The sequence below is a fragment of the Eupeodes corollae genome, chromosome 3 (assembly GCF_945859685.1).
Source record: "Eupeodes corollae chromosome 3, idEupCoro1.1, whole genome shotgun sequence".
NCBI classification, from domain to species: Eukaryota; Metazoa; Arthropoda; class Insecta; order Diptera; family Syrphidae; genus Eupeodes; species Eupeodes corollae.
Window position 1 is genome coordinate 111194044 of NC_079149.1, and position 13195 is coordinate 111207238.

The 13195-nt window shown below is 30.0% G+C and overlaps 1 protein-coding gene across 1 annotated transcript in view; it reads left to right on the top strand.

The window, feature by feature from the left end:
• Positions 1 to 7499: 7499 nt before the first annotated feature.
• The window catches only part of LOC129952088 (protein Wnt-6), a 40046-nt gene continuing 34350 nt past the window's right edge, over positions 7500 to 13195 (top strand). The window contains exon 1 of the mRNA XM_056064516.1: positions 7500 to 8916. Coding sequence (XP_055920491.1) covers positions 8855 to 8916 — 62 coding nt within the window. The 5' untranslated portion in view covers positions 7500 to 8854. The remainder of the gene's footprint in view (positions 8917 to 13195) is intronic.

Consider the following 13195-nt stretch of genomic DNA (forward strand, 5'->3'; position numbering starts at 1 on the left):
ACGATAATAATAACTTCTTATGGGAAGTTAAAAATTTAAATAATATTTTGTATACATTTTCGAGTTTGAAAAAAAGCTTGTCTCTCGAAACAATGACTTTAGTGAAAACAATCATTTTTTATATTTAATATTCTGACATTTAACAAAAGTTTTTATTTTTAAAATTAAATAAGCTGAAAAAAATGTATGCATCGTTTTTAAATTTTAATACAATTTTTAGAAAAATCAGAGCAATATTTTATTTTCTAAACAAAAAAAAAAATACCAACAAAAAAACACTGAACTTATTTTATCTTACAAAAACATTTATTGTATCATTTGGAAAAATGTTGGTAAAAACCAACAGACAGTTTTTTCATATAAAATATAAAAGGCGTTAGATCTTTTTGCCAAAAGCTATAACTCCCAGATCCCTAAATGTCGAAAATCTCAAAATTTATCACGAAGCCCATAAAGTTAAAAAAAAATCGCCAAAAACTCAAAGTGAATGTCGTAACGCCTGAATAAATTTTAAATAAAAGAATTTTTAATTTGAAATATTGGGTTTTATGACTAAGAGGATGGACTTTTGACATTTATTTTAGGCACTATGACGATTACGATTTTTATCCTTCCTTATGATTTGTCCCCCAACGATATATTACCAGAATAATTTGTCATTTAATACTCAAAACAAAAGTCTGTAATGTCATATCACCAAAACCAACTTTCAATGTAGTTACGCCCAAAAGATTTCTGTTGATTGGACTCTTAGACGCGTATACGCAATGAGGTAACTTGTAAAGGGACTTGCTGCCTCCCTTACCTGGGCTCAATTTTGGATTTGGAGTAGAAGAGAAGTTTGCAAAGTTTCCCTCCTGGATTAAAGGAAATATTGCATACACACAAGCTAGCACCTACCCCAAATCCTATATTGAGCGGGTTGCAGGGGGGAAACATGGTCCCCATACATATTTCTCTATTTATTCGCCATAATGCTGTGACCACACACAAAATTTGGCTTTTTTCACTTTAAAAATTGGCCTTATGTCGCTCACGAAAGTGAAGTAAGGCCAAGCATATTTGTTGCGAGTTCGTTTAATATTTTCCTTTGACAGATAAAATTTAAAAAACTCGAAATGTCATAGTTTTCAAATTAAACAAAAATTTTGTCTGAATGCCCAAAATGTTAAACACGTAACATGTTTTGGGTGATACGACAATTGATAATTTTGATGTTATACTACCTTAAAATTGATTTGGATAATATATCAATGATTTTGGGGTTCGTGGCATTTTCTTCTGAAAAAAGTTTTTTGGCGATAGAGCCATTTTTGGGCGATATAATCGAACTTTTCTTTATATTTGAAATTTCAGAAACCCCAAAAAAGTTTTAATGCTCAAAGGTTTGGTAATATTTTCCACATCGTACAATTTCAAAATTTGAATACAATTGTTTTTAGAGCTATGAGATATTTAATTTGGGCGATATGAGTTTGGGCAAAAACACGTTACGCCAAAACTGATTTACACAAAATTATTAAAAACTGATTTTCGACCCGAATATTTCAAGAATAAATAAAGGTATTAATTTAAAATTATTTCATTTTGTACATAGATATTGTTGTTAATAAAAACTTGTCTTAAGAAAGATCAATGCACCTGTAGTAAAAATAAGGAATACGATTTTTCAAAAAATGCTTTTAAAAATTGCCAAAAATTGTTTTTTCCCTAAACTTTCTCAGGAACTCGGTTAACAGACACGGATGAGAAGTTCTCAGCATCTCTACCTCTGTTTCTAGGTTAACTTTTAATAAAATCAATTCATCTAAGCTATCTTAGTTAAGATTTCACTAATTTCAAGGATTTGAAATCATTCGCATTTTTCCAAACCTATAGCTTACAGATGATTTTGAGATTTTCAGAAGTCGCTAATTGTATTCATGCAAATAAGGCCCACTCCACATCAATGTTTTGAAAAAAATCCTGTTCAAACCTTAATTTTGATCTTTCAAGCAAAATGTCGATTCTCAGATTTAAGCAGAAGTAGTTTTACAATTTTGAATATTTGTATGTCATATTTTTATATTACAAGATTTGGCAACCCTACCCAAACATGTCATTGTACTTTTAATTGATCTTGTTCTAAAAATTAATAATGCAAACAATTTGAATTTGTAATTATTCAAATTTTGGACTCATGAATATAGTTTCAATCAAGGCTAAGTCTAGATCTTCAATATGTGCATTTGCTTATTCGAATTTAAGCTTGAGTAGATTTGTTAGTTGACTCTTTATTAATTAAAATCACAGAAATATTAATATTTTGTTTACTTTAAGCCCAATTTGAATTTCTATTTCAATTAAGACCCAAAAGTAAATAGTTTGTTTTTGTTAATGAGTTGCTTAAAATTTAGGTCAGGAGATGATTGTTTGAGTTATAACTTTTGCCAAAACCTCCTCGAGACATGAGTTTTCAAACTTCTGTGAAACTTTTTGTAAAAAAAATAATTAATAATAACATTAGTCACCTAATTCATTAAATGATTGATGTCAGAATAAACTCATAAATTACTTTAACTATTTTTTAAATTGTTGCCTTAGACATGAGTATTACTCATTCCAAAACCAACGTGGAACGAAAATGAAACCATCATCATTTACAAAAATAAAAATAAGTTGAAAGCAATTCCCAGAATTGTATAAAATCATTCAAAAACTCAAATTCTCGTTCATTCCATCACGTGTCACTCCAACTTCGATGGACTGTAAATACGTGAACTAGATCCTATTCAAATCAGTATCATTCCAAGTATAAGTTTTGAATCATTTTGTGAGTAATGTACATAGTCGTTTTATCTTTCACCTAATCTTTTCTTTCTTTGATCAATTAAAATCTATTAATCTTGTTTTGGTAAAAAAAACCTTTTTTACACCTTCTGGCACCTTATAATATAAGGGTCATGGAACTACAGCACTTCCGATGGACTCTGGAGAACTCATCTTTTCTTGACAACAAAAGGTGAATATTTAAAAAACATTGTTGTTTTGCATTGAATTAAAAATTTTAAAAAAATATATATAAAAAAAACAACATTGTATCCAAGTACGAGTACTGTCCGACTTGTATTCATTACAATTAGAGTTATAGCATCTTTCCTCCTATGTAGATATAAACAAGCTTCTACCCAATGTATGACTATAGATAGAAATGGCCTATAAGTAAAGTATCATCAGTTAAAAATGGGCACATGAGAAAAATATATATGTAGGTACGAGTATTGGAAACAGAAGCTGTTATTTCATCATCGTTGTTGTTGTTTTTGTGATTTGCTTGTGCTTATAAAAGAATATTTTGCTTACAATACTCTTACTACCTCCTTAAAAATTTTGTAGCTCATAAAATTTTTTATTACCTATACAGACTATACGGTGTGTAGTGTGAAATAACGTTTTCCTTGCTATTGCCGAAGAATTATGTGTGTTATTTTGTGATTTTTGTGTGTATGTTGTTTTTTCATACAAAAAACCAACAAACACAAAATTTTTAAGTAGCTTTTTCCATTGGAACAATTGAAAAATTTGTTATTCTTTGGAAAAATTATACGAGTACTCGAATGTGGAGGAATATACTGTAGCACTTTTGTATGTGAATTGAAGAAAAGAAGATGTTTTTTTGTAGAAATTTGTTGTATATTCAAGTATAATGCCTGGATTCTTCAAAATGAATTGAAGGTTTCTAGGAAGAAGTTTAATTTTGAATGGAGGAAAATGTCAAAAATAAATAAATCGATCCGTAATCAATTAAAGCACATTATGAGAAATCGGAATTAATTTTTTGTATAAATTTGTTGTATATTCAAGTATAATGCCTGGATTCTACAAACTAAATTGAAGGTTCCTAGGAAGAAGTCTAATTTTGAATGGAGGAAGTGTCTAAAATAAATAAATTGATCCGTAATCAAATAAAACCACATTATGATAAAATAATTATATTTAAATTATGCTTTTTTTGTATAAATTTGTTGTATATTGAAGTATAATGCCCGGATTCTACAAACTGAATTGAGGGTTTTTAGGAAGAAGTTTAATTTTGAATGGAGGAAATGTCAAAAATATATAAATTGATCCGTTATCAAATAAAACCACATTATGAGAAATCGGAGTTAATATCTAATACTATAACACAAATTAACAAAAACAAACGTCTCTCATTAGTTGTTTTATTTTGTAATTCATGTAAAATATTTTTAAATTTTTTTTGTATTTATAAATTAAAAAAGAACTGGCACAACCAGGCATTAAAAGCGATTCATATTCTTCGGTCGAAATGATCAGTTCCGTGTAAAGAGGGCTGCTGGTTGATATTAAAGATATTATGTGGTAAGATCTTCCTTTTTTTTATAGTTCAAGCTTCTGAAACATCTTATTATTCATTGTTCTGAAGTTAAGTGTTCAATGTTAATATGGTAGGTACTTTTATAGTCACTATACTATACACAGCAATAAATTATGGATTTTTAATGTTAAAATTGAGATAAACAGGGAATAGCGTGTGATGGAGATTTATTTTAATTTAATTATATTGACTTCCAGAAATAGACTTTTTACCTTTTTCTTTATTTACTTTTGAATCAGTTTAATGTAAAGATTTCACATCTCGCCTTGTGACAGGTGAGATATGAGAGTACATAATGTGATATTATGGTGAGACAGGAAAGAGAAAGAGATACAGAAATGTTTATTAAACAAAAAAAAATTTTTAAATTATTGGATGGAATATAATATTGTTATCTATTTTGTAAGCAATTTTTTCCCGATGAGCACAGTGACATGAAAAAGTAGAGACATATTTTGAATTTATTTTCAATATATTCAGTTCCTCAAAACTTACTTAAGGTAAAGAAGAATCTTTAGGGAACCATTGGTCTTGGGGGTTCTTATTATGCTCTGCGTAAAATATGTTTTATATTTACGAACCTAAGTCTTTAGTACTAAACAAATTCTATAGCTCAATTTTCTAAGAAAATTGTCACACAGATGGCTTGAAAATAAAGTTAAATTTAGGAAACTAAGTCGGAGCTTATTATACTAAGAAATTTGATTTTTTTACTTATAATGTATGCCAGAAGCTGATATTTAATATCTGCTTACTTTTGTGTTACCTAATAGTAAGGATTGAGCTGTTGGATAAGTTCAGCAAAATTGAACTTTATAGATAGATGACCTGAGTTGAGCTAAGTTAAGCTTTGTTGAACTAATTTGAACCGAGTTTAGTTGAGTTGATCTGATTTAATCAAAGTTAGGCTGATTTAATCGAAGTTAAGCTGATTTCATCGAATTTAAGCTGAGCTAAGCAGAGTTGAGTTTTCTGGTACCGTGCTCTAGGTTTTTTTTAGGAAAGAAAAGGGGAAGTTTTTTGACACAAGGGTCAAAATATCATTTTTTTGACGTTTAGTTTTCAAATTGGTAACAATTTCTTCAAAGTGAGACTTTAAGACAGCTATTCCTTGAATTATGCTCAGTTAGGTTTGCCATTTAAAAATGAAAAGGCTTACACTTGAACAATCTTTGCAATTCTTGCGAAACAACGAAAGAATTAATTTATTGAATAAAAATTTTGGTGAGTACATCATTATCTTGCGACGTGGCCTATGATGAACCTTCCAATATTGTGTAATTTAACACATTTGGATTTTGTACAGTTAATTGAAGTCGCTTGTCTTCGCAGACAAGCCGAAGACAATTGACACCTTGGAAGAGAATATGCGGTGTGTCATTGTTGACATAAAAAAAAAATTGGGTAGGGTAACAGTCCGTTGAGACAAGGGCCTAGTGACTTACAACTCTAAACCATTCCTGTGTGTGAGTACTGTTGCCAGGGATAGAGGGGACCTACAGTTTTAAGCCGAACCCGAACGGCAAATTTGAGAAAGCAGTTTTCATGACAACAATTACGCTTGGAGGATTTGTTAATTGCTCGCAAGATGCAGTACCCTTGAAAAAAACTGCAGATGGCATATGCATGGATCGAACCCAAGATCTCTGGCAAAACAGTCCAACGCACTAACCATCATGTCACGGGTACCCCGGGTCATTGCTGACATTCGTTGCAAAAAGTGGACGAAAATTGGGCCTCCTATGGTTTGCGGTTCTTCTTCTTCTTCGTTTTCTGCTGCTAGTAGCAGCATTTTAACTCCTCCTGGAGCTTTGGACGGAACCCAGTTAGTTCCATCTATCTCTATTTCTAGAACGACCACGTTTCCAAGTTTTGGGACCGAACTTCCTTCATGACAGATCATCTATATGTTTCTCTTCTTCTCTCTCTAGCTTCCTAGATAGTTGAACAGGGTGATCTCTTCTACTGCACATCGGAATTTTTCATACAACAATGGCAATCGTGATGCTATTAATATTAAACCCCTAAATTTATAACAAAGCTAGGGTTTTAGTCTTGAAAACCACATTTCTAAAAAAAACACCCTTTATATGAATATTATGACATTAATTCATAAAGCTTAAATTGGATGGACATTTCTTATCATCATTCTTAATTTTACAATTTTTTAAACTACTCCTGAGGAAAAGAGGTTTTTGCTAGCGACGTTAAATCGAGTAGTTTTGGGATAAGACACAAGGTTTTCAGATGATCTTTTTGGTCAAAAAATTAATGTTGAATCAGATTTATCGACCACACTTCGAGTAGTCCTTTCGGTAGGACAAATAAAGCGACCAATATTTGCGACCAATAATATGCTAATTTGACAGTTTTAGCCCCAAAACTATAGTCTATCAAATATTAAAATTTACACTTGAAACTTCATAAAAATGAAATTGAGGAGTTTAGCCATGAGGTTTACTAAGTTTTACGTCCTCAGGCACAATAAGTTCTTAATTCTAAATTAAAAAAAAAATAAGTAATCAACACCAAATTAGGCGTATAAAAGAAAATCCCCATTTTACCAAACAATTTAACATAAATCAACCAAAAACCGGTCTAAATCGTCATGAATTTATTTATTTTTCTCATTCAATATAATGAACAACATAAATAAGCGGTAAATTCTAAATTAACCTACAAACGCATAGAATTAATTAAGCGCGTATACTCTATGCCTATAGTCGCGTACATTGTGCCCTTGATTTTTTGACGTGTTAACTTGATGCCAAATCACCATCAAAACCAAATTTATCTTCTTCTATGAATGAAAATAACTTAATTTACATCTTAATTTTTTTTTTTTTTGGATCTTCAACAAGAATAATTGCTCCCAAAAATCCACTCAAAACATCATCATCATTCGTTTGTAATCTATGCAAGATCAAAAGATAATAAACCCAAAAAGTCTACAAAATTTTGTAGAATGAAAGTAAAAAAAAAAGTATCTATCAAATAAAAATCTTTTGAGTGAAAGAGAGCAATTTTTTTGTTGTTGTTGGTGGTGGTGGTGTTCCTCGAGATTTCATTTAATTCATAAAAATGAGTGAACACCTTCATTCACCTATCACGTCGCTTCGTCTCGGCTGGTCCTATGCTCGTATGTAAACGAAAATTTCAAAAAAAAAAAAACTACGTAAAAGCTAAGGAGAGTCAAAAAAATCTACAAAATTTTGAATATAAGAACTCAGAACACACTTTTGTGTTGTCCGTGCGTCGCTCATCGAATACCCTCTAGATGCCGCCGTCGTCGTCGTCGTTGGTGCTTTTTTTTCTTTTAATGTATCTTAAGTTCTCAAGCCCATCAAGACTATACGTACCTCTACCTATACTCTACGTTCTTATACTCGCATCAGTCGAATAAAAATGAAGAATACATCTTGTTCCCTTAGTTTCATTTAGTTCTGTGTGTCGTATAAACCAGAAGATACTCTCGTTGGTTCTTCGCATGCGATTGTTAGTTTATTACAAAGAAAAAAATAAATAAATAAAATAAAATACTAAGGAGAACAAAAAATAAATAAAATTTAAAAAAAAATTCAAGACTTGAATAAAAAAAACAAAAAAAACGTTAAAAAATCTGTGTGTATAGAGCATTTATGTATAGAATCGGAACACACTCTACACCACATTAAAAGTGGTGAAGTGAAGTGAAGCTTCAGCTCCAGTCCTACAGTCTACAGTCTACAGCAGGTTGTTTTTCGCTATAGATAGAGGTACTCCTCCGTGCGGGCTGCAGAATCACAATTCGCAATCGCTCCACAAAAATTTTCGTTCGTTCGTTCGTTCCTTTCTATACGCGCGGATGAGAAACAAAATCGCTTTTATGTTTTGTACGCGCGCGATATAATTTTTCGCTCGTTTGTAGTGACGATACGCTTAACGTTAACGGCGGCGGCGGCCGTCTCCAGAAAGGAGATTAACTATATAAGATAACACCAACAAAAAAAATCTCTTGTAAAAAGCGGTCATTCTTTTTGAAAAAAAAACAAAAATAAAAAACAAACACCGCTTATAGCTGCTACCTTCGGAGCGCGAATAACAAAAAACTTAAAGCCAGTGAAGCTTGCTTCACAAGCGCAGTTTAAGCCAAATTGTAACACTTAAAGCCTGGCGATAAAGTTGTAAAACGTTTTGAACTTGTGATCTATTGTGTTGATTCTTTCAATCCGCTCTCAAGGATCCTCTCGAGAGTGTCAGTTATTGTTGCATTATTCCTTCCGGCCGGTTTATTTGCAGCTTCTTGAATTCAAGAAATAAACTTATTTAAAATCGAATAAAAGTTTAATAAATTAAATTTCGAACACAATTAAAACATATCTTTAAAAATTCCATTGAGTTAAGAGTGATTTTTTTTTAAATTTTAAATTGTTTAAACAAAACGAACGAATCTCAAAAATCGCATCGATGTTAGAACGTGCGAGTGAAAGTTAAGATATGCGGCTACTTATGGTTATTGCAATTTTAATATTTGCAATGCCACTGACAGGCTTTGGATGGTAAGTTATTGTAATTTGTATTTAATTTTTTGTTTAAGTGATGTGAAAGTGAAATTATGTGTCAAAAAAAATTACAATCTAGGTATTTTCTTTACTGGAATGATGAATGTTATCGCAGTTGAAATTTTCTTAGTTTTGTGTAAATGTTTATTTCTTATCTTGTATCTTAAAGATACGAAAGTATAGGAGTAGTTGACTACCTCCAGAGTCTATATATATATCATTTGATGAATAGTATAGTTTTTTTTATGAGAACAATGTCATGGTTAGAATTGTTGTTGTTGCTATAAAAAAGGTATTTCAAAAAGAGTGAGATAGGAAATGATAACCATTTTGTTTGTTAATAAAATTAAAACACATGTTTTTGGAATTAAAACAAAAAAACAGGTAGAATTTTGATTCTTAGTTAATTAAAGTTTTTGTGTGTTCTTTTTTTATTTAAGTTCCTGTTTCAATTAAATTTGAATTGAAATTAAAGTTTTTGATGCTGCAAACGTTTTTGGTAAATCTTAGTTTATTTTATTTCTGTAGTAAATTTTAAAGTTGAAATTAAAATTGTTACACTTAGTTCGCTTGTGATATTCACGCAATAAATTTGATTTATTGTGTTTTGGGATTCTAACCTAGATAGATATTTATACATAACTGAATTCTATATCATTTAGTGTTTTTTTTTTATAATAGTGTTTCAAATCTGTACACAGGTATTTTTTTTTTTTATCAACGTGTTCTCTATGATAATCTGTTTTAAATACCTTCAGACCTATGTTGAATTTTTTGGTAAAAAAAAGTAACACCTTTTTTGTGGTCTTTTTGTTTTTAATCCAAAATGGTGATTTTTCGTATTTTTGATCCAATCGCGAAATATTTATAATTCTTATTGATTGAACAGTTTAAAACCACCTTGAGTAAATATTTAATAAGAAATACAAACAAAACTTAGAAATATTTAGGTGTTTTTTTTTACCTTAAAAAAGTTTAATAGGAATTTTTGGAATACCTATACTGTAGTAAATTGGCGGTGTTTATTTAATTCTGTTTTTAGTTTATTTGAAATTTGTATACGTATTTTAAAATAAATATGTATGTTTGTATAAAAAATGCTTTCGTACCTTAGAATTATGTTTGAATTGTACATTAGAAGTATTTATTATAAATTATTATTTTGATTATAATTTTATAAATAAATTGTATAGGAACAGCTTTTTTTTGTTCCTGAACTAATGTTAGTATTTTGAAGTTAATATATGTGCATATTATTTTTACCGGATATTTCAAAATGGAGACCATCGTAAAAATTTTCATTTTAATGGTTGAAATTATCTACAATAAGGTGTGAAGTCATATTCTACTGTTTTTTCAATAATACAATAATTTAAGTTACAGAATGAATGTATTTAACGTCATCAATTTTATATTATCGAATATGACAAGTTTAATATAATATTTATGGGTTATAATAATGTATTAAAATGTCTATGTGGTTAAAATATTGTTACGCCGGTTTTATTGATTTCCTTAAAAACTAATGATAATTCAAAAATAGATTCAAAAAGATTTCGAGTTTTGTTATTGAGAAAAATTGGATTCAGGTATTATGGCAATAAAGTCAGTATTTTGTTTGAATAATAATAATTATATTGACCTGGAAAACTTAATCGAGTTTTGACTATTGTTGCAAGGAAGAATATAAGAACTATATAAATATAAACTTTGTGAGGAACATAGTTATGTTCGGGAGCGTATCGGAAACCCACTTTCTTAAATTTTGTTTTTAAAAAATCCCTAAAAAGGACAACTCTTAAGATCCAGTCTTCTAAAATACCGATTTTTAAAATCCCGCTTATTCAAAATTCAAAAAGAATTCGATACGATTAATAAATTTTGATATCGGGCTTATTTGTTTCTATTGAGTCAAATATTAAATATAAAAGTGAACGTTTTTTCACTTGGATTTAACGCTAAGCGTAAAAGCAATGGGTATCCAAGCTGTATGAAGTATCTGAATAAATCAACGAGTGATATTGAAGAAATTTGTACTTTATTTGCTGTTTATTTTCAGTCTGTTTCTTCTATCGTTAACATATGGTCTATTGTTTTGACGGTTTCTGAAGTAGAATCAACCTTACTACGTTTATATACCAACACAAATGCTGGCCCTGATGGGATCCCCCAAATTTTATTGCTTAAATGTGCCTCATCTTTAGCTATTCCATTGACAGCCATTTTCAACCTATCGCTCTCGAAAGGTGAATTTTTAGAATGTTGGAAACTGTCGTATATTACACCAATTTTTAAATTTGGATCTCAACAAGAAATTACATATAATAGACCAATCAGCAAAATGCTCTTCCTAAGTTATTTGAGAAATTAGTCTGTGACAAGCTCATTTTTCAATAAAAAGATTTTTTATCCGGTTTCCAACACGGCTTTATATCTGGAAGATCTACAACTCCTAATCTTACATTAATGGCTAACTATATAATTAATAATTTTCAATCTTATAGTCAAACTGATATAATATTTACTGATTTTGCTAAAGCATTTGACCGCGTTAGTCCTCATATTCTATTACACAAAATTTTGAAACTAGGATTTCATTCTAAGTTTCTGGATTGGTTGAAATCCTATTTAACATCGAGAGTTCAAGTCGTTAAGATTGACGAGTATCACTCTAATCAAATATTGGTTCCATCTGGTGTCCCTCAGGGTAGCCACTTACAGTCTTTAATGTTCCTGCTTTTTGTAAACGATATTCCCAACATTTTTCAAAATTTTCAGTGTCTTCTTTAATAATCATCGGACGACCTTAAACTATATCGTTGCATTAAATGTTGTGATGATTGTGTTTTATTTAATGATGACTTAAATAAATTGGCAGATTGGTGTAATATAAACTCATTATATCTTAATATTTCAAAATGATAAGTTATGTCTTGCTTTCGTACGATTTCCTCAATTTTTTACGAGTATCAAATTGAAAGTTCTATATTGGATCGTAGCACAAAAGAAAGATTTAGCAGTTATCCTTGATACTAAGCTTTCTTTTCTTCCTCATATTGACTATACCATTAATAAATGTAAGGGTTCATCAAAAGAAATAGTAAGGAATTTACAGATCCGTATACCAAAAAAGCTCTTTATATTTCTCTCGTTCGAACTTTGCTTGAGTTCAGACAAATATTTTAAGGTTTATTTATTATAAACTTCATTGGGGTATTGCTATTCCATCGTATAAAACTAGATGTCTCTGATTTGGTTTGCAGAGTTTGGCAAATCGGCGTGCATACTTTGCGATAATGTTTATCAGAGATATACTTAATAATCATATTAAATGTGCTCAACTTCTTGCACTTACGAATATATCTATTCGTGTTCCTGGTTTTAATTCCAGAGATAATATTCCCGACAATCCCGATTTTTATTGTTCAATATACGTGCATTTAAATTAAATAACAATAGGAGTTTTGAACATTAAATTAAGAAGTGTATCGGAATCCCATTTTTTATATTTTTGGCTCCGTATAGTCTACAGTAAACAGTTGAACTAAAATAACTATGAAAACAGTATTCTTGAAAACACTAATTTTGTTAATTGATTTGAGTTTGATATTTGTTTTGTTTTAAGAGAATACTACTACTACTACTTTGTATTATAATTTTTGATATCTTACATTAGTTAAAGGTTACAATGAAATTAATTTAAAAAAAAAAAAAAATTTTATTAATATTACTATTATTATTATTATTATTACAATTTATTAAACTCTACATCAGTATAATTTTAAAACAGCACTAGAGCTACCAGGGCTTAATTCTGAAGGCATTTTAAGTAATAAAATTTCTACATATATTGATATAAATAATACTCAGTTTGGGGGCGGTCTAGAGAGGGCCTGATAAAATTAGGGGCTCTCTCGACCGCCCCGGAACTGAGACGAAGTTTCTTATTGTTATAAACTATTCTCAAGTTCTCATCTTTTTAAAAGTTTGTATACGTTTTTGTTCGGAGGGAACTGTAAGAAGAGTACAAAAATCTTTGTTAAATAATTCATTAGATACTTTCTTGACATAATTACAATCTACTGTTAAATGTTTTCTGGTTAGAATAGGGCCCGATTGGAAAAATGGCATGTCGGTGGAGTGTCCTTCTTGAGTAGGTAATTATGGGTCAGCTTAGTGTGTGCAATTCTTAGTCTTAGAACATTTTTGTTTAGTTTTGTAGTTGTGGTTGAATTGGGGTTGATTGTGGAATAGTGGTGTAATAAGTCAATTGTTC